Below are 23,045 nucleotides of genomic sequence, written 5' to 3' on the forward strand. Positions count from 1 at the left end.
ACCATTTGAAAAAATACACATAAATAGAACAAAATAATATGTATAGTTTTCATTCTCAAATAAGCACAATGACTTGACAAGGGAATGTGTGGACCTGTGTCACTGCACGAACTCTCAAACCTTGAAATCAGCTTGACAACTCCACCCTTATTTCCTGCACATTGATTTTCACTCTGTACTTCCCCTTACCCCAACAACTGCCAGAAACTCAACTTCACAAAGACGTGAACTCACTGAAAGGAATGTAGTGTGATCTAATGTTGAAATTGTTAATTCCTTTGAGCTGGGGGTTCCTCCGGTGATTGAAACCTTGGCAAGTTTCCCTGGGCATCTTCTATGTTCATCCTATGGTGCCCTTTGAGTTTGTTGCTGTGCACCAGGACATGTTGGTGTCTAGTTTAGGAACAATGTCCTTATGCCTTTGTCCTCTTTAATTCCTATTTTACTTCTCTCTTCTCTTTACAATAAACCTTTTTAAAAAAAAGATGTTTAATGCAATCTGATTTCGGCACCCACCACTCCACTGAAGCTATTCTCACTAAAGTTACCGATGAAACGTATTTGCTAGACCTAATGGAAACTCCTATACTTGAAACCAACTAATGTTAGGGCAACAGTTAATACTTTTGACTGCCATCTCCTTAACATGCTTTACTTGTGAAAACTTGACTACCTTGACCTTTCTTTCATCTTTGTTGCTACCTTTCCTATTTATATCAGTATTGTTATGTCTTACTCGTCTTCGCACGTCCAGTAGAATAAATGGTCAAAATGCAAAAGAAAGAAGGCAGTAATAGTTGAGAATTTTGTAGGAGCCGAAGGAAAATTCTAGAAGAAAAGCCTTAGAAACATAAAACATATCTAGGAGGAATGGAATGTATCACTGATGGACATTAAAGGTTAACTCAGAAACTAAGCAACAGGCAATTGCCATGCAACCAAAATGACCTAAACTTCCTTCAAGGCATAAATACATTATTCTAAGCCTCTACTGTATTGCCTGCAAAACTTTGTCTTTCACTGTGCCAGACCAGTGGAATGGCAAGAAATTTAGCAGTCCCCTAGCCTACCGCTGTACTACTGGTTCAGGTTACTTCTGAACAATGGGATTGCCCTTTACCAAAACTTCCCTACGCCCAGTCAAGGCACGACAATGCTCTCTAGGCTCACTAAGAGGCGAAAATCTATTTTTCTCCTCACGCCAAAACTTGCCCCCAACTTCATATAGGATCAATAACTTTGCTGACAATGCAGACAAATTTTCATTTTAACAGAGCAGTGGAACAGTGCTTCATATTCCTGAGCTTCATTTTGGAATAAAATTGTAAATTTACCTTCATAAACAAAAATAGCTCCTCTCTCCCCTCAAAATGAAGAGTCCAAAAAAGAAATACAAATATCTTTCTAGAAAAGTGAAGACTGTTAGCAACTTTCCCCACTGCTTTTAGCCTGTAAGCTTTCTAAAAATGTTGGGGTCCTGGTCTCAGAGTTTTGTATACCACCTGCATTACTTAGCTGGGGCTGCCATAAGAAAGTACTATAGACTGAGTGGCTTAAACAACAGAAATTTATTTTCTCACGATCCTGGAGGCTTAGAGTCTGAGATCAATGTGTTGGCAGGCTTGGTTTCTTCTGGGGCCTCTCTCCTTGGCTGTCTTCACTCTGTGTTTTCTCATGGTCTTTCCTCTGTATGTGTCTCCTCTTTGATGAGGACACCAGTCCTATTGGATTAGTCCCCACCCTAATGCCTTCCTTATAATTTAATCACCTCTTGAAATACCCCATCTCCAAATACAGATACATTCTGATGTACTGGGGGTTAGGACTCAACATACGAATTTTCGGGAGACATAATTCAGCCCACACTACCACCCAAAACTTGTAAAAAAGCACCTTGGGAACCTTCAGATTTAAATTTTAAAAATCTATAAAAACTTAATATATAATGAATAAAATCAGGTGTTCAGAAGACCATTTTACTGAGGTTTTATTGCAGGCATTAAATGTAGCCAAAGGATGCCAGGCTAGGAGCGTAACAGGTGGCCAGGTGAGGTGGCTCATGCCTGTAATCCTAGCACTCTGGGAGGTGCCAGGTGAGGTGGCTCATGCCTGTAATCCTAGCACTCTGGGAGGCTGAGGTGGGAGGATCACTTGAGCTCAGGAGTTCAAGACCAGCCTGAGCAGGAGCGAGACCAGTCTATACTAAAAATAGAAAAATTAACAGGGTGTTGTGGTATGCACCTGTAGTCCTAGCTACTCAGGAGGCTGAGGCAAGAGGATTGCTTGAGCCCAGAAGTTTGAAGTTGTTGCAGTGAGTGATAACATCACTGCACTCCAATCAGGGTGAAAAAGTAAGACTCTATCTCAAAAAAAAAAAAAAAAAAAGCATAATAGGTGTTAGAGATGTTTGCAGTGTTTATTCGATGGAGCCTCAGGGAATGGAACACTGAAACTTGGGTATATGTCAGGGGGAGGGATACAAAAGTTCTAATCACTAACAGTTCCTTTTTACCATTTAATAATTCAAAGCTACCTTCAGATTATTAGTTTAGTTTCCTAGGTACCTTGATATTGAAGATTTGTTTTAAGTAGGAGACACGGGAATTCAGTCACTTGAAAGAGATATATAGTAAATTAATACACTTGCATTCTGAGGGATATACATCAATCTCTTGCATGTTTTGTTATCATTAGTTTGTCCACAAGGCTCTGTACTCTCAATGCATCACATTGAGTTGCTAATTTGCAAACATACGAAGAATACAGTGATCACATGATGTTGTAACCTTATGAAGCCTTTTTTGGTCATTTTGATGCCTCCTATAATTGTGCCCTCAATTTATAATGTGTTTGTAAAGTTAAGACTTACAGGAAATTAGACTCTGTATAAGGAAATAAAGAAATGGCTTTTCAATGATATATTCTCTTTTCTTTTATTCTATAGCAACAAAATAATTTGGTCTCTGTTTCAGTGTTGAGCTGAAATGAACCAAAATTTTTATAGTAAGCACAATTGTGTTACTTCACAGCAGCACCATGAAATTTTTTTTTTTTTTTTTTTTTTTTGAGACAGAGTCTCACTTTTTTTGCCTGGGCTAGAGTGAGAGCCATGGCATCAGCCTAGCTCACAGCAACCTCAAACTCCTGGGCTTAAGCGATCCTACTGCCTCAGCCTCCCGAGTAGCTGGGACTACAGGCATGCGCCATCATGCCCGGCTAATTTTTTCTATATATATTTTAGTTGTCCAGATAATTTCTTTCTATTTTTAGTAGAGACAGGGTCTCGCTCTTGCTCAGGCTGGTCTCAACTCCTGAGCTCAAACGACCCGCCCGCCTCGGCCTCCCAGAGTGCTAGGATTAAGGGCGTGAGCCACCGCACCTGGCCAGCACCATGAAATTTTAAGACATGCAAAATATCTCCTTCTCATAAGCAACTTGTAACAGTGCTAATTTGGAAAGCATGGTGAAAAATTGTGTTTGTAGGGTGGGCAAATAACTTGGGTCAGGAGTGTATGTGTTAGAAGTAGATTTTTAGATTCATCTCAAAAAAGAAAGACATGAATCTGCTAGTTTACTTACCGGGGAACAAATGTCAAATTTAAATCAATATTCAAACTACAGGCTAGTCCAAGTTCAATGGTGTTTACAACTAATTGATCACAACCAGTTACACATGCCTTTGTTCCTTCTCCACTCCTACTGCTTCACTTGACTAGCCTTAAAACAATAATTCAACCAGAATTGCCACAGTTTCCCATAATCATTTAAAAATCTTTTTTATTGGCTGTCTAATATTCCATTTTGTCTCTATACCCTAATTGACTAAGCATTTCAGAATATTTGTTTCCTGATGACTCTCAAATTTTCTTTTTTTCCATTGGATGGGAATTAGTTTTGATTTAGACAATGCTCCAGGTTTTTGCCCTATTTTAAAAGTAACTCCTATACATATATCATTCCTTCTGATAGCGGATAGTTGTTTTGCTTAGTGCCACATCATGATGTCCCCCTACCTAGATGTGCCCTATCCATGAGACTAAGTATCCTCTACCTAGATCTGTGCTTTCCAATATGGTAGCTACCGGCCACGTATTTAAACATGAGTCAGTTAAAGTGAAATAAAATTAGAAACTATTTTCCTCAGTCACACTAACCATATTTCAAGTGCAGAGCAGCCACGCAAGGTTAGTGCTACTGAATTGGGCAGCACAAATATAGAACATTTCTGTGATCCCAGAATGTCCTATGGCGAGTGCTGCTCTGGACTATTTTTGACCCTGACCTCTTGGCTATGGCTGAATTACAGCCTTTGAGTTACTCCCAGATAAAATTAAGTTCTAGGGGACAGGCCAATGAACTATTCACGAGAGAATATCATACATCCTAGATTGTAAATTCCCTTATTTATAATTTGGAACATCTCTTCCAGTGACTGGCATACTCCTGTCCACTATTTCCTGTATCAGTCTTCTTCAGAACACAGATTAGTGGTCTTCAGTTTCTTGGTGATGGTCACCTAATCCCAGTTGGGTCAATTAAATCCCTTCCTTCTTCCCTTAGGAATTTGGAACTGGGAAGGAAAGGTTTTGCTGAGGTCCTCTGGTTGTCTAGAACTATAAAGCCAAAAGCGTTATATTCCACTACATAAAACTGACAGGTGATAAAACAACAGAAAGGAAAATCGGGCAGATAAGCACTAGCCTAGGCTGCCTCTTAGGTTGTCTGTATTTTGGTTCAGGTCCCTCCCTTGCGTTTAGCTGCATTCCTGACTGGGTTACATGAAAGACTTGCATTCTAATAGTAAATTTTTTTTTATGCTTATGCAAGCTTGAATTGGCTTGTTATATTGGGAATCAGAATCCTAAGATAACTACATGAATATACACACGTACATATAATAGATACACATGTATGGATGTTTTCACATTCTGCCGGTGTGTGCAGTTGTGAGTAATCTTTGTATTTAGCCATTGCACTGGGCCCCCAGATTCCCCCTCTATCCTTTCTCCACTTTCCATCTTGCCTTATCTCTTTCTCATTTTAAGAGAGCATTTTGGGTGTTCTCTGCCTTTGTCCCTCCTGATCAAAATATGCCCTCTATCTTTCTGGGGGTGAAAGCTTTATTAAATCAAATAGTGTAACATGCTAACAACTGATTTTATTCTGTAGCATTTATTGCATTTTCATCTCTCAGGCCTAAGTAATTCAGTAAACATTCATTTCATGTATGACTGAATAAATAATCTCTCCTAGGCCAAAACAGTGACTTCTGGTTGTGAGAACCTGGCATGCATAGAACTCAGTGCAGTACTTACTCAAGTCACAGCATGCTCCTTTAGGAGGTGTGATTAGGAGAGATCTCTTGCAGGACTAAAGGATGAGGAGTTAGCTATAGAAAGAATGTGAGCAGCAGCACCCCAACTAAGGAGAAAGGCATATATACAAACGTCCTAAGTAGGAAAATGCTGCATGTTGTCAAGCAGCACAAAGGCCAGCGTGGCCCCAGTGACAAAAGCAAGGGAAAGTGATGTGAAATAAGGCAGGCAGGGAGGAGTTACGATAGTATCTTGGCAGGCAATAGGAAAGTATTACAGGGATTTAAGCAAGGGAGTGATCTGATTTGTCTAAGGAAAAAATATCCCTCTGGCTACTGTCTGGAGAATAAATTGTAAGAAGACAAGCAGGAGACCACTTAGGAGGCTCCTGCAAGTGTTGGCAAAAGATAATCATGGCTAGGCCTGAGAATTGGAGGCAATGGAGATGGAGAACTTAGCATTTGAGATTTTGAACGTAAAAATGAGTGCTTACCGATGAAGTTATCCCTTTTACCTTCTAAATAGCCAGCCCCCATATTAAAGCTGTCAATGAAGCAGACTTTAAGACCCAAAAATGTCAGGAAGGGTCTTACTCTGAGTTTCATGTGGTTCTGGGATCATCAGCTCTTAAGAACTACCTTGATTCCAACAATCCCCCAATTCTGCTGTCACTTTCCTCTCTTCCTTTTGAGTGAACCTGGGAGAAGTGATTGTTGAAAAATAACTTCCAACAAGAAAACAGCAGTGTTTGGGTCCAAGATACACTCTTAACTTTTTTTTTCTTTTAAAGAGACAGAGTCTCGCTCTGTCGCTTAGGTTGGAGTGCGGTAGCCGGATCAGAGGTCATTGCAGCCTCAAACTCCTGGGCTCAAGCGATTCTCCCACCACGGCCTCCCAAATTAACTTTTAATTCCAATAAATGTTTGTTCTTAAATTGTTAACGGTTATTTTACACTGCACGAAATGAGAGAGAAGGATTTTTGCCAGCAGCATCTCCTATTCCATCTAAGAAATACTGCATTCGCCCTCTTGCTCCAAATAATCCAGTGCAAACTTCCTTCGGAATAATTCACCTTCCGTGACGGATGGCTTGCCTTTCACCTACGCCAATGTTGTGCATTCTGGGATCCCCTTCCCGCCGCGCAGACAAACGCACTCATTGTCTGCGCGACCCCATCCCGGGACTGCAGGCGGCATTTCCGCGCTGCTGCATGTGGGCATCCCTCGTCCGCCCGCCCCTGTCTGCATCCGAGGCTTGCTTGTTTCCCTCTGTGCTGTTAAAACGCCTGGGTACGTTGTTACCGCACAGATGAATGCCTAGGAATTTCGTGGGTTTTTTGGCTGTTAACCTTTAGGCCGCTGTCCAGTAAAGTTCTGAAAAGCGATTAAACCCAGCTTGTGCAAAAAGACCAATCCACAGGGAAACAACGGAAACGGGGACACATTTCCTAACTTGCCGCTTTGTGGGCACACTTCAGTTTCTCTAAGAGCGACGCTAGGGAGCGGTCTCCTCGTCGCGGCGGTCGCCCACACCGCAGCGGGGGCTCCCGCGTCAGCCGGGCGCGGGGAGGGGGCAGCACGCGGGCGTCCCCGGGACCCACCGAGCCGAGCGGGGCCTCCGGGCGGCGACGCTCTGGCCCTAGCTCGCTCGATGGTTTCCGCGCGGCCGCCGAGGCCCGCGCGGTCCAATCGCCAGGGGGCGCGCTGGCCGGCGCCGCGGATCTCCGAGCTGCGCGGCCCGACTCGTGTCCGCCATATTGGATGCCGCAGCCGCCGCTGCTAGCGCTTCCTTCTCTGTCTTCGCCGTGCGCTGCTGGTTCCTGCGGCCCGAGCGGCGGGGAGGTGAAACAGGAGCCTGTCGGAGGAAGAGGAAGAAGGGGGTGGAGAGTGTAGGGGACGGGGCTAAAGGGTAGGGGACCCAGACCTAGCGGGGCGGAGAAGAGAAGGCGCCGGGCCCGGCCCCTCCCCCGCCCGTTGCCCACCCTCCCCGGCTGCGCCTGTGTTCCCCAGAACGGCGCTCCGCCCGCCCTAGCGGCCATGCCGGGGCTTCGCTGCCCCTGAGGGAGCCCTTCCCCGCCAGTGCTGGCCGTTCCTCTCCCGCCCCGGGGTCGCAGCGGGCCGCCCTCCCGCCGGCGCCCCCTCCCCGCGGCCACGCCGCCGCCCCCGTCTCGCTCTCCCCACCCAGTGCAGTGGCCGCCGCCTCTTCCGCCGCCGGGCTCGGGGCCTCCGCAGCGACAACATGGAGGCCGTGAAAACCTTCAATAGCGAGGTTGGTATCACAGCCTGGTCCCCGCACTGCCCCCACCCCGGGACGAGGCCCGAGCGAGGAGGGTGGGCGCGGGCCTGCAGGCTTTTCAAGGGTGGGGCGAGCGGCGGCCTAGCCGTGCCCGTGGGGGAGGGGTGTTTCTCTTCCCGGGCGCCCCTCCCCCGAGTCCGGGAGGAGGGTTGGGGGAGGGCCGCCCTGGGGCGGAGGGAGGTTCTGGCATCGCGGCGCCCTATGGAATGGCTGCGGCTTGGGAGGGAAGGCTCGGCTGGGCCCTCCCCAGGAGACTCCCGGCGGGTCTCTCGGGGTCAGTTCCGCCGGGCCTTGGCCCGCCCACCTGCTTTCTGGGCCTTCGAGATTTCAAATGGACACTGGACATCACTCTCCAGACCTCCCTGGTCCCTTAATGAGACAGGCACCGATTGGGGACAGTGGCGGAAAAAGAACCTACGGGGTGGTGATGTGTAGTCACGTTACACGCAGTGTTTATAATTGAGATATTGTTGACTAGGTAACCTGCCAGCCAGGGACTTAGGCTAATTGGATGGGTGGTAGGGAGGCAAGGTTATTCTGCGATTTCTTCTATTTTTACTTGCTTCACTCTCCTCCATCACATGAAGACACAAACGGTAGGGAGAGATCTGTGCATGGAAAGAGGGAAGATTCTGGGGGCAACGTTTCTCACAGGCTCATTCACGTGTCTACCACGAGATTTTAAAAAAGCAGGTGTCCAGTTTTCGCTGTTTAATTGATTAGTCTGGAGGAAGACAGGTTACTATAAGATATATTCAATTTGTTTTTAAAATTCCGATTTCAATAGACCTAATGCAGACATTAAACAAACACGGGAAATACATATCTGCACAACCAGCGTTAGTATCCTTAACTGTACACCTTAGAAAAAATACTTAAATGTGATGGTAACTAAATTAGCATAAATTTTACATACCTTTGATTTGGAAGCTCTAATACTTTATTCAATAGAGTGATTGTTAAATAATATCTTTAATATTCACCTCTTAAAATACCAAACTTTTTGCTGTAACAACCCAAATAGGACGATACTTTTACATGTTCTATAATTTTACCTTGTTTCATTTTTTTTTTTTTTTTTAAGAATTACTATTTTGAAGCTTAGGAAAGAGGCTAAAAGGTAGATAACAATGAAGTGAATTGGGCTTTCTATATTAGAGTAGATAGTAATGCAGTATAAACTTTTCTTGGAAAGGATTTTCTTTTTTTAGTGTTAGATTTTTCCTTTTTTTTCTTAAACTTCATAAATAATTAGCAATAGCCTTGGGAATCTTCATTTTGTTTATGAAGATATAGCAGATAATTTCGGGCAGATATCTCCACTTATAAAATTTGGTTCTACTCAGTGCTTAATATATGAAATAAAAAGTATTTAGTGATACTATATGTTCCAATTTATTGTTAATAGTTTAAAGTTTAACAACTGCAGGGAAAAAAAGTCTATGGCTTTTTTTTGGCTACATATAGTGCTATAGCACTAGTATGTTAAGGTTTTTAAAATTATTTTTAAAAATCTTTTCCGTTGCAATTATTGGCTTTAACACCCCTTCCCCCCCATTTTGATGGGTATGGATCCTCTTTGTTTGGGGTGTTCTTAACATGTGGACCCCACCCCCACTACCCAGGGCTTTTTAAACTGGAGTCTTCCAATGGTAGATGTAAACAAGTGGTTTGTGCACTATGGTTGTTCACAGGAGAGCACAATGGAGCAGAAATGTTACTGTCAGTTTTTCATTTTAGTATTGATTAAGGATAAGGGGCCTAATATATACATGCCTAGCTAGGTGTTTCACCTCTTTTCTCATCTTTACAGGAACTTGAGATTTCTGGTAGTCCCATTTTAGTGTATGTAGCACTGTCCCCTTTCTTGTCCTATGGAATTCAAAAAACTTAAAAATCTTTTAACTTCCTTATTTACTGATATGCTCTATCTTCACCACGTTTGAAAGTGAGGTTAGCTTAAAAATAGCAGTATAGAGTTGAGAGTTGAGGAAGGGAATTTGAAGAAGATCCAGAAAATATACATTTTTTGTTGTTTAAACACAAAAATACATAACTTTTTTTTTATTTTGGATATAGTTTCTGTGACTGTTACAGTACTTGCTATTATAGTAAATGTTATTGCAAGTAACCATATACTGGGAAGTAGTTCAATAATGACTGTTTTCCATTAAATCGTGTTGCAAAGTACAAAAATAAAAAATTCGAGTAATAGAATTAGGAGAAAAGGGTGTTATAGAATGCTTGCTTACAGTGCATTTGGCTTTTAAAGCCATTTATCATTGGGCTTATTCCATCAGAACTTTTTCTGCTAAATTAAAAGGTATCTTTGAAGCCCTGAATTGTCAGGAAATTCCATTTGTTTTGTACAAGGCATCAGAATTTACCTCTAATTGTAATCATTAATGTTTGCCAACAAGATATTTTGATACTTTGAAATGTTTGAAGTATGAAATGTTTAGCTTTTATGACTTGCCAACCCTCAGGTTTTTAAAGACTGATCTCTTCCACCCCCCATTTTTTAATTTTGCAGAGAACATTAACTTGAAGACAGGAATGTGCCAGAGATTTTAGAATTAAGAATATAGATTTTTGCTGGGTGTGCACTGGAGGCAGGAGGATCATTTGAGCACAGGAGTTTGGGGCTGCAGTGAGCTATGATAATGATAGTGCCTATCAATAGCCACTGCACTCCAGCCTGGGCAACATAGTGAAACTCTGTTTCTTAAAAAAAAAAAACCAAACACAAAAAAACCCCAAGATGTAGATTTTTAATCTGCAAACTCTGGATGAGTTTCAGTCTGTGAAAATCCCTGACTCAGTGCAGGTTATGTGTGAGTGGTTTTTGTCATGTCTCCCTCCCACCATAATTTCTCAAATTGGTTTTTGTGACCTCTCTTGTGTTAAAAATTACGATGTCAGAAGATACTTTAATTGTGCAGGAATTATGTGGTAAATTCCTCTTAATTATCATAAGTTAAATGAGATTTAGGCTGGAGTTTTTTTAAAGTGCCCACTCTGCTAATTTGGTGGGAAAACCATAACTTCCATTTAAGCATCATCACTGTGATGAAAGTTTAATACCATGACTACTATTGTGAATTTTGAAATGGTGGAAGATTCAAGTTTGTTCAGATTGGAATATAAGATTCCCTAAGAGTCAGTGCTTGACAATTAAGCATAGGAGAATTACCATTGCTAGCTATTATCAAGATAGTGACATTTACTTGTTAAAATGATTTAGAGTTCTCACCTAGTGAAAACAGTCTCATACTGGACTGCTTAAGTCTGTAGGCCAGTTTAGGACTGTATTGATTGCTGGAATGTAGCAGTTTTATGTGAGCTGCATATCTATATTTTGTACTTAAGAATGATTACTATGAGGAGGTCATTCTGGTAGGGTGTCTCTTTTTCTTTCTTTTTATTTAATTTTTTTTGAAAAGGGGTTGAGGGAGAGGATGGCAATGTGTGACTCTTTCCTTTAGAAAATTTCAACTTAAATTGGAGAGGGCATTTAAAACATAGCAGCTTTTAAAGAAATATTAATGTATGAAAAATGTAAGAACCTGTTAGCATCAGTTACGTTTAGATGAAGTAACTGGAGGAGGTGAGGTTTACTTGTTTATTGGTTTTTTGTAATTTTTAAGGACTTTAAAAAAAAAAACATAGCCCCAATACTGTTATCACACTTCAGAAAAGCTAACACTAAATCTTTAACATAATCACATACCAATCAGTAATCAATTATTTTAGGTCCTTTGTATAGCTAGTTGCATTACTATAGCTTTTCCCCTCATGGTCATTTCTCTTGCTGCTCTGGGTAGGCTGAGTGGGACGGTGTAGGATCAGATATGTAGGTTTGAGATGTGTTAGGAAAATGATTTCAATTTAATTTTTGGGTTTACCTTGGTTCATAAATTCTGAGTGAATTCTATTACCTTTTACTATCTTTAGGATACCTAAATCCTTAGATCCTTTAGGATCCTTTGATTAGGTAGCTTACTCTTTAAAGTGTTTTGTTGGGATGTAAACTTTCTTGAGTCACTTTAACATCCAGTACGTTTTCCCGTTTTACAAAGTGAAATCCCATCTCCCTTATACTTTATTTCTAATTTTGTATCCAAAGTGGGCATTTCGTCTAGCTACAGGACTTTTTATAGTTTTTCCACCAGTAGTAGACATGAGTTGATAGAGAAAATTGGAAAGGTAGAAGGAATAATAAAGTAGGTGAAATTTGTTTTTAGTTTGTATATTTTCCCTTTGTGGTTCAGGAAAGGGAATTTATGTGAAACAGCTATAAAATATTGCATTTGTCTTTCTTTTTCATCTACCAGGGAGTCTGGCTCCATTTTCTTTGCTGTTTTCATGTTCTAGTTAATTTTATCAGTCAGGCCATATTTTTTGTTTCTACCTTGTGGAATCCTTTAAAGATGTAGCATACTTAACATTATAGAGGAAGGAAATCTTCACTAATCCCCGCCTGACCCAGTGGTTTAGATCAGGGTTTCTCAGCCTTGGCACTATTGATATTTTGGGCTGGATAATTATTTGCTTGGGTAGTGGTCCTGTGCATTGCAGTATGTTTAACAGCATCCCTGGCTTCAACCCACTAGATGCTAGTAGCACCCTCCCCAGTGTGACAACCAGAAATGTCTCCAGACATTACCAGATATCCCCTGGGGGGCAAAATGACCTTGATTGAGAACCAGTGATTTAGGTCCTCTGTTAAACTGTCTTAAAACACTCCTTACTTTTTTTCTGGTTTACTACAATTTTAAGTAATTAGTATTTACCACCAGACTATAAGCTCTATGAGGACAGTGACCATGTGTCATTGGTTCATATCCTTGGTATGTAGTGCAATATCTTAATACATAGTTCATCTTCTAAACAAGGATTTCTTGAATGAATGGATGGATGATATACTAGGTAGCTGAGACCTTGGCCAAGGTAGTTAACATTTCTGGACATTTGGTTTTAAAATAAATTGGGATTATATTTAGATTCCTTGTTAGTAGGAAGATTCTTTGACTAATTTAACATGAAGTTAATTATTTGGAGGACTTAGTATGTGTAAGCATTATTTTAAAGGTCATTTTATGTCACTGTAGGAGTATAGGAGATTACATGGAAAATTTTAAATCAGAACTCTGATCTGTTTATAATTTTGCTTGCTTTGGGGAGGAGATGTGGGGAGGGGACTGTTCCATTGAAGATTCCAGTTAGGTTAAATCCATCCTGAGTTTTTTGTTGTATAGTAATCATGCTTTCTATTTTCAAATCTAGTTTTGCTTTGTTGTTTTTCTCATTGAAATGACATATAGTAAAAGTTTTCTTTGTACATTAAAAAATTTAGAATGCAAGGATAATTGAGTTGGATGATAATGATTTTGAGTCTGCATGATTTGAGAGTGCTAAAGTCTTAATCACTCAAGATTAAAGAATTTTTTGGCAAGATTGAAATCCATATCTCATGTATAGTTCAGCCATCCTATTCTAGTCTAGCATTGAGTTTGTTATAGTAATTTAGATTAACATTTAGGAGACTTGTATCCTTAGTCTCCTAAGTAGTCATATTTTATGATCATTGGCTTTTTTTAAATGAGGGGTATAGGTGGCTTAGAAATTAGTGATGATACTACTGCTTGTATAGGCAATTTCAAATGTCTCTTTCTAGGGCCAGTTTTGCTGTTATTGGACAACTTCTAACTCTTAATGGTATGAGAGAATGTAATCAGCCTTGACCTTGAACACTGGCTGGGCTCCTGAACTCTTAAGTGAGCTCATTTTATCTGGTTTTGTTTTCTCAACATCTTTCTCTACTCCTCTCTCTCAGGATTGTGCCTCTACTCCTGCTTGTACAGACTGCTTTTCCAGCAGCATGGACACAAGAAGCATAGTAAGATGATGATAACCCATATAAGGCAGGCCCTTTGGAAAATGTTAGGTTTAAATTGGTAGTGAAATCATGTATTGATTATATGGGTAGTTCTTGGAAAGCAGAATGAAGTTTGTTACTTAAAATACATTAGTAGTCTTAAAAGAGAGTGTGTAGGAAATAAATTGAGTTGCTTCACAAAAAATAGGTTAATTGGGGGAAAAAAGTTGCTTAATGTGCTTGATAGGGAGCATAAATCTTATATGAATTCCTGTTAGATTTACTTGCATTTTGCTCCACATAATTTTACAAAAGAAATGACTTTAGTATGAGTGAATTGCAGAACTCTTAATTTGGTGGTTGGAAATAAAATAGATGTTTTGAGGAATTTATTTAAACTGTAAGATGACCATATTTTTGTCAATAGAAAAAAAGACTAAATCAAAAATTTTTGAGTTTCTAATTATAGAGGAGCAGATTGTGTTAAAGGTACTATTAGTTATGAGAACTAAATGCTGATGAGAAATGTTTCTTTAGCCTGTGATTTCTTATCCGAATTCAAATTCTATCTTAAGTTTGATAGTAAACATGATGAATTTGGTCTTTGTGATTTTGATTTTATGCATTTATTTCATCTTTCTAATTTTATGAGAGTTTGTGATAACAAACATATTTTCAACTTAGGGAAGACTATATAAATGTATTACAGGACGTCAGGAAATATCTCAGGAACGTTGACATTACCCAATTTAGTCAGAATAGAGACTAGATTGCTGTTTATGTTCTCTAAAGACAATTACAACTGTTAAGTTAATGTATGCCAAATTTGTTTTCCAAATAATTCTGCAACTTTAATGTAACTTACATAGGTTGACTTGGAAGACCTAAGGTTTCATTCTTTCATTCGTTTGTTCATTCATTCAACTAGTACTTAATGCATGCTTGTTGTGGCCCAGAGATTTTTCTGTCTCTCAGAATACAGTGGTAAACCAGACAAGCAAAAACCGTACCCCCTTGGGGCTTATGTCTTATCATCCTTTTCCTTTTGCCTCATCAGCATTGTGTGTAGTGAGCTTGCTGCAGGGCTAGTGAGGCTGGTGAGGCATTGCTGACTCCTGTATTGTTTCTTTGCTGGGGACTGCGTTGATTGCAGCGTGTCTCTCCAGTCTCGTCCTGCCTTGTCCATTCTCAGCATTTTGCCTTGTAAAGTCCAGATTACTTGATGTCTACTGCCTAAAATAGAGACAGAGCAGGTAGACTTATTTAAATACAAATATGATCCTGTTTTAACAACAGTGGGAAAATATGACTAGCTACATTTATTTTATGGAAAATTGCCTGTCATATATTTTTAAAAGTCTCCATTTAATATTTTGGAATCATAACTATTTCTTATAAAATACAGCTTTAAGGATGTTTTCTTTTGTATGAGATATAATTAGTCTTCACGTGCAAATGATTAAAGAAACTTAAGTGGAGACCAAAGTTTTATGAATGCTTTATGAATTTAAAGGAATTACTATTTTTATTTTTAAAACAAACTTTTCCTTGATTTAAATTCCTGAGAGAATTTGGTGTCTCTTTTGTAAATACTTATTTTCTGAATTTGATGTGACCCTCAGAGCTCGTTTGATTAGCTTGTCAGTGAAGGATGAAATAGTTTGGACCGTGTATTTTAGTGTGTAGAACTTGGGGAAATAATATAAAGATCCCTATACGGTGATGATACTGGGTCTCAGTATCTTAAAGTTTGACCAAATCCTAATTAATGGCTTTCTTTAATTTAGTATTGTTTTTCAATGTCATAAAGTTTTATGGTTAAAACAAATAGATTACAGGTGTTTGAATTTGTTGAAATATTTGAAGTATTATTGGTAAAAATCCTTTGGAGTAAAAGAATGTTTTTTCTAAACTACTTTTTCTTCTTTTGCTGAATATTGAATAAGTAAAATTTTTGCAAACCAAAACATCTGATATAGCAAATGTCTAGTTTCTGCAATAGCTGCTCGCTATGATGAAAAAATGTCTGGCTTATGTATTTTCAAAGTACTTTTATTAATAATTTCCCAAACATTTGTTAACAGTGAACCATTTTATAATATATAATGTTTTATACTCTGCCCCTCTTTTCCCCAGCCATTACTTTGTTTCCACGGATTTTTGGTTTAATTCTGTGAGAATGGTTGGATAGGTGCTATCCCATTTTATTAAAAGGGAAACTGAGGCACTCAATTGTGATTTTACCAAGGAAATGCAGCTTTGTGAGCATTAGAATGGGGATTGGAAGGACCCAGTTCTCAACCCCTGGCGCGAGTGTGAAGGGGAACCATCACTCACTTTTTCATAAATACACAGATTTTTTTCTGAACATTTTGAGAGTAAATTGCAATTCATGGTGCTCTTTACCTCTCAATAACTGTGTGTATTTTCTAAAAACAAACACATTCTCTTATTTCAGCATAACACAGTTATCAAAATCAGGAAATTGATGCAGAGCTGTTGCCTGCACATCTTATTCAGGTTTCACCATTGTACCAGTAATGTCCTTTATGGAGTAAATTCTGCATCACACCTTACATTCACTTGTCTTGTCTCTAGTCTTTTTAATCTGAAAGTTGATTACTCTTGTCTGTTATGACGTTAGAGATGATATTTGATGAGAATAAGCCAGTTATTTTTAGAATTCCCTCAATATTGATTTGTCTGTTGTTTCTTCATGATTAGGTTCAGGTTCTACATCTTTCCCAGAAATACTCCAGAAGTGATACTGTGTTTTCAGTGTATCAGACAGGAAGCATATGATATCCATAAATCCGATTATTAGGGATGTTAACTTTTATCTATAAGGTGTCTCTACTATTAATATAAAGTTACTGTTTTTCCCTTTGTATCAAGTATCTTATGGGGAGATATTTTGATGCAAATACCTTACTACTCATCACATTTTCATCCACTTCTTTTAGCATCCATTCAGTTCTTGCCTGATGGTTGCCAAATGGCGATTTTCAAAGTCTGTCATTTCTGTATTTATTAGCTGGTGTTCTGTACAAGCTTTCCCTTCTCACCATTTATGTATGTATGTATGCATATCAGTATGAACTCATGAATTCTTTTTTATTCATTGAGTTTTTTTTGATATTCCTATTGTTTCAGTTTTGACTAGTCAGAGCTCCTCAAGCTAGCTGCTATGTCCTTTGACAAGTGCCTATCATTTTTTGAGTACTCCCTTATTTTCTAGTATAATAAGATATTCCCAACTAAGCCCTAGAATCGGACATTTCTCCAAGAGACCCTGGTTTGTTCTAGTGAATATGTATACATCAACAGATAGAACTAGAAATTATATACACACAAACTTATTTATGTGTTTTGTATCTATCTAAAAAGCTATAAGTTGATTGAAATATCTCCAATTCCAGTCCAACACTGTAAGGTTCATTCTAGCCTTTCTTCTTTCTAAGTCTGTGATTCCTTTCTCTGACAGTGAGAAACCTGGCTTTTGTTATCTTTAATATATTTACTTATTATTTGCTCAGTCCTAAAATACACAGAAAATAGTTTCAGAATTGCTAAAGCATGTCTGTGAAAACACACCTATTAACTAGAGTTTAATATTTGTTTATAATTTATTTTTGTTTAGCCTGAGGGCATATAGTTAAAATACTGTTTACAGATATTACTTGGTTAGTTTTTTCCTCTTAATGTAGTTTTGCTATTCATTTAAAGTATATTGGGTTCAATTTTTTGTTTGTATTCTATTTTTATTTTTGCTTTTTCTATTTTTTTTTTAGCATGTGAAACATTAAAGATAAATTAACTTTAATCCTCCTCTCCTTTTTCCTAGCTTCAGCATTACAACCACTGTGCTCTGATAAAAAGCCAAAACAACAAACCATTCATTTAAAATTCTTCAAATAACATTCCAAAATTCAGAGGTTTAGATGAGGAGAAGGGCTTGGGTGAAAGATCTAATAGTGGGATTCTACTAATAGGTGAAAGAAAACGTATATTCAGAAAACATTCATTCTGTGTGTGTGGAATCTCCAGTCTAGGGGGTTCAGCAAACTTTTCCTGAAATTATATACACACAAAATTCCTTATGTTTTGTATCTGTCTAAAAAGCCATAAGGTCATTGAAATATCTCCAATTCCAGTTCAACACTATAGGTAGGGTTCCTTCTAGCCTTCTACCTTTTCAGATATAATTCCTTTCTCTGACAGTGAGAAATCTGGCTTCTGTTACCTTTAATATAGTTACTTATTATTTGCTCAATTCTAAAATACACACAAAGTAGTTTCAGAATTGCTAAAAGCATGTCCGTGTGTGTGAGGATCAGATAGTAAATATTTTAGGTTCTGTTGGCCACAAATATGTGGCCCATATATGGGTCTGTTTTGTTCATTTTCTGTTTTCTACAAATCTTTTAGAATATAAAAACCATTCTTAGCTTGAGAGCCTGCACAGACAGGCCATAAGCCATACTTCACTGGGCTCTGCTGTAAATTCTGAAACCTGAGAACTTGATTAATAGCATGCTACTTGGAAACAAGAATTATAATTGAGCAGAAAAATATACTTCATGTAAGCTTTATAATGCTTATTTTAACACAAAAACGACTTGAAAAACTGCCTGGTGGAAATATTCATTCAAAAATTGTTTTGTTCGCTGACCATGTGCAGGCACTATTACAGGCTCTAGGGATTCAATAGTGTACAAAACAGATTAGCAAGAATCTGAAACCAGTCTCTGCTCTCAGGGAGTTTACATTGAGTTTTTGTGTGGGTGTGCACTGGAAATACATGTATCCTGTTTTTCCTCATTTAGTAACATTTTATCTAGTAAAAATTGTTTTCATATTAATTGCAGATAGGGCATTCTTGTTGGAAAACTTGATTAAAATAAATGTGTCAAAGGGGGCAAAATTTTTACAGTTTGGCTCATTGCTTTCCATCTCTCCTTTTTTGTGAAGTGTGATTTTTATTTGAAAATGATTCTCAGTCATGATTTCATGGTGTAACTATACCAACTCACTAAAGGAAGATAAAATGAATACTCACTAATTGAGACAAAGAACTCAGACTTAATTTAGTGATAAGTGCATGTGTTTTATAGACTCTTAAAAAATATTATTCAACTACATAAAATGCTTTAGTGCATAAATGAGAGTAAGAATGATTCTTTTTTTTTTTTGAGACAGAATCTCACGCTGTTGCCTGGGCTATAGTGCTGTGGCGTCAGCCTTGCTTACAGCAACCTCAAACTCCTGGGCTCAAGCGATCCTCCTGCCTCAGCGACTACAGGCATGTACCACCATGCCTGGCTAATTTTTTTTTCCTGTATATTTTTAGCTGTCCAGCTAATTTCTTCCTATTTTTTTTTAGTAGAGACAGGGTCTCTCGCTCTTGCTCAGGCTGGTCTCAAACTCCTGAACTCAAATGATGCGCCCACCTTGGCCTCCCAGAGTGCTAGGATTACAGGCATGGGCTACTGTGCCCGGCCAAGAATGATTCTTAAAGTACTATCCAAAGCTGAGGGTCATTGAATATAGTTGCTTATGTGGTTTTCTTAAAATAGGGAGAAAGTCTTCTGATAGGGCTAATATTCATTTACTTAATATTAATAAAAGCTCAAGAACTATTCACAGGTTATCTGTCTTGTCTCTGGCTAAAATATCTACACCTTTGAATAAATAGTTTCAAAAAGAATTTTTACCATGCTACGTTGCTGAAATGAGTAGTTTTTTAAATAAGCATTTAATAAAGTAACTATTTTTATAAGCAGTATTAATATCTTTGGTTTTTATTTACATCAAGAAAAATGGTTTTTATTTTTATGGCATTTCCTGTTATTGAGCAAAATTTTCCATATTATTGTTGTTATTCTATCAGATAAGTCAGAACCTTTTAGGAGCCTATGTCTGTTTTGATGGCAATTACAAGAATGGAGGTGGTGACTAATTTAGCTGAAGAGTAGTAACATCCTAAAGGAGTTGGCCAGAGGCTGTAGCATTATTCCTGACATAAAATTTCGCAATCAGTACTTTGATTTATTTGCAAAATTAAAGAATTAGATGTCTCAGGCCTCTTAGAGCTGTAACAATTAACAATTTCAAATATTCCTATGAGTACTTCCTTTTATTTTACTAGTCCTTCAAGATTGTCAGTGTTTTCATTCTAATTATAGTACAGTTTTCAAAATGCTAGAATACAGTAATAGCCCAATGAAAGTTTTAATGTTACAGCATCTGGTGGTTGGAAAGAATGCAAGGAAAGTTGTTGCTAGTTGAGCTTTGTGACTTACGCATATTTGCCATCCATCAGGCATTGTATTCTGCAGGATAGTCATCAGTGTTGATACCTACACAGCCTTTTCCTCAGATAGTTTATGTTCTTATAGAGGTGGGGATGGGAATGGATTACCATAAAGAGTTAAGAAGTAATGTGATAAGCATTTTGATATAAAGAATAATGATGTCACCTATGTATGCTCTGTATACTTTATAGGTTGTGATGTACACAGTACAACGAGAGGAAGCATTGTGTGCAAAAGGTAAAAGCTCATTTTCAAGGAAATAGCAACTTTGGGTAGGGGGTGGGGTAGGGAGGAGTGATTGGAGATTTAGGCTAGGGTCTGCTGATGAAGGGCCTTTATATATACCATGCATACATAGGACCTCCTTTTTAATCAAAAGATAATAGAGATTCTGAAGGGTTTTAGATGAAAACACAAATTTTAAATTTTTACATTTTTAAATTTGTGTTTTAGAAAAACGATTAGCATCTTTGTTGAGTAGGGAAAGGCAATGGTGGGATGAGATGGGAGAAGAAAGGCTAAATTAATTTAGAGAAGATGAGGGGCCCAATTAAAGTAGTAATAATAGGGAGAAGAAGAAGGGCAATAGAAATTTAATAATGGAGAGCTGGATATGAGGATGAGGTGGTGCCAGGGCTTTGGCTTAAGTGACTAGGTCAATATAACGGTATGGTACCAATCACCAAGATGGGCACATCATGGGGAGCAAGAAGCTTCAGGAGAAGGATAATTTGGGGGCTTAGGTTAGATGGGGGATTTTTTCCCCCACCAAAAGTCAAAGATCTTCATTATAGGAGGAGGATTAAAATCACCCATACCTCAGCCACCCAAAGACTATTATTGTAACTGTTTTGTTGAATATAGTAGTTTTGTACATCTTGAATATTTGGTGTCAGTGGAACATCAAGGTTTAGTTATCCAGGTGGATATATGGATTGGACACGTGGAGAGAGAGTATAGGCTAGAAATGAAGATTCAGGAGAGGGTACAACTGTCTATGGAGATTATATAGAAAAAGAAGAGAAGCAGGCTTAGAGCAAAATCTTGTAGAATCTTTTATCTTCCTTTGGTTTTTCCTTGCTCCTTCCCTCCCTCCCTCCCTTCCTATCCTCCTATCCTCCTATCCTCCTATCGTCCTATCCTCTTCTAACCACCCTGCCTTGACCCTTTCTTTCTATATTCTTATATTTGTGAGTATAAGGACATTTGAAAGCGACTCTGTGTGGCATATGCTTGATTTTAAACTCTGCTTTTACAACCAGATGTTCTTGTATGCAATTAAAACTTCAGTAGTAAATTGAATGATCCATGAGTAAAATTAAAGATTTAAATTTTGTTTAATGAGATTTTGTGAGAATTTCTTAACATTAAGCCTATTCTCATAATTCAGCATTTTATTTACTCTTTTAGTCACAAAGTTCTTTACCTTAACTTTATTGTAACCAATTTATTGTGAACATGGAATTGTGAATTTAAAGACTATGTCATTAGAAATAGAACCCATATTTATTTGAGAAATTTCAGCTAATATAGTTTTGGGGATTTGTTACAAAGAAGCTTTACGAGCGAATTATTCTTTTTCTTCTCATTTATGCCATTTCACTGTTAATAATACTTCTAAAATTAAAAAGAGGGTAACATTCTTAGTTTTTCATTTTGATATTTATAAAAGATATGGGAAGGAACTGAAATTAAAGATAGATGGGTTATTTGGATCCCAGGGAAAAATTTAAACAGAAGTAGTATTTTTTCATATGTATACATTTGTTTGTTTATATACTTTGTTTTCTCCCATGGAGAATCATTTCTATTCTCTTTGACTTTAGAATAGGTTAGCTAAAGGTCGTCACAATCATGTTACGCATTTGTAGCTGTAGGTGTAGCTAAAGTTATGGTTCTCTAATTGGGTTCCTTGTTTACTTCCGTGCTTACACTTGATTTCTAAAAACTACAACTTTTAGACCTTAAATATTTATATCATTCAGTAGACTGATTTTACAGAGAAGGAATCAAGATTTAGAGATGATGAAACTTGTTCAGAATCACACCTTATTAGGGACACATAGTGGCCAGATGAGAACAAATTTATATTTTGTGTGTGTCACTGTACGGTTCTCAGTTTTTTCACTGTAGATTTTTTGAGTGTGATTTTGGTAGTGTTTATGTTTGGAGGTGGAGGAGGAGTGGGAATTGGTAATTTTTAGTAGATTATTAACATTTCACGCTAACTCTGGGGCAGAATAAGGAACAAACTGCTGTGCTGCTACTCTCTTGCTTATAGAATCGAGTGCCACAGAAAAATATGCTTTCCTTGGCAGAGAAAGTATTACACAGTAACACCCACTTAAGCCAGCAGTTCTCCAGCAACTCACCCTCCACAAAAAACTAAAAAGCCTCTGAGTCTTTGAGTACAAAGCTCATGTATTTTGTACCTTCTTTGTAAGAGAAGAGTGCAGTTACTCTATAAGTCTGTATCCTTAGCATGTTGCTAATTTTCATATTTTAATAATGATGGATACTTTGAAATTACCTCTTTTAGATTTTTGCAAACTGCTGTTTAGAAAGTTCCCAGTACAGGTGTTTTAAAGCATTAAAGTTTATAAAATTAATATGGTTGCTATAAAGTAAGCTGCGACAGATGACAGTTGGGGCAAGGAAGGACATGATGGATTTATGATTAATAAAATGGGATCAGACAAGATGACCTTTAGGATCCCTTAAATATTAATCTTAATGAATGAGTTTGCTAATTAATTTTTTCTTAGCTTCGTTTTAAAAATAGGAATAATGGTGTCATTCTTGACTACTTCTCATAGTTGGTTTGAATATTTAAAAAGCTTTAAAAATTTTATAAAGTATTTGGAAATCTAAAGAATACTAGTTTTTTAGCTTTCCAAATTCTAGCAAAGGTTTTTTTAAAAAAGGTGCAACTTGGGAACAATAGTGTCATAGTGGATATCTCTGTTGCCCTGGAAAGTATCTTCCTGTTATAACATACTTTAATAATGGATGAGTTAACAAAGAATGTGCTAGATTATGTTCAGCATATTTTCCAGGAAATAATTGAACAAGATCTTTGAACAGCTTACAGTGACAACATACAGACCATAATTCATTTTGGACTACTATTATTAATATTACTGGTCAAGAATTTGTGGGGTTTTTTTGTTTGTTTTTAAATTAACAGGGTCTGCTCTGTTGCCGAGGCTGGAGTGCAGTGGTACGATAATATAATAGCTCAC

The 23,045-nt window shown here is 38.1% G+C and overlaps 1 protein-coding gene across 7 annotated transcripts in view; it reads left to right on the forward strand.

Annotated features, from left to right (window-relative positions):
• Positions 1–7,002: 7,002 nt before the first annotated feature.
• SCAF8 (SR-related CTD associated factor 8) overlaps positions 7,003–23,045 on the forward strand; it is a 176,067-nt gene continuing 160,024 nt past the window's right edge. For 5 of the 7 annotated variants that reach the window (XM_045544614.1, XM_045544613.1, XM_045544612.1 and 2 more), the window contains exon 1: positions 7,003–7,584. In XM_045544614.1, the coding sequence (XP_045400570.1) occupies positions 7,555–7,584 (30 nt within the window). In that variant the 5' untranslated portion in view covers positions 7,003–7,554. Of the gene's footprint in view, positions 7,585–13,447; positions 13,511–23,045 lie in introns of all 7 variants that reach the window. The other 2 variants (XM_045544617.1, XM_045544616.1) reach the window with 2 other exon arrangements.

The sequence above is a fragment of the Lemur catta genome, chromosome 2, assembly GCF_020740605.2.
Source record: "Lemur catta isolate mLemCat1 chromosome 2, mLemCat1.pri, whole genome shotgun sequence".
NCBI lineage: Eukaryota > Metazoa > Chordata > Mammalia > Primates > Lemuridae > Lemur > Lemur catta.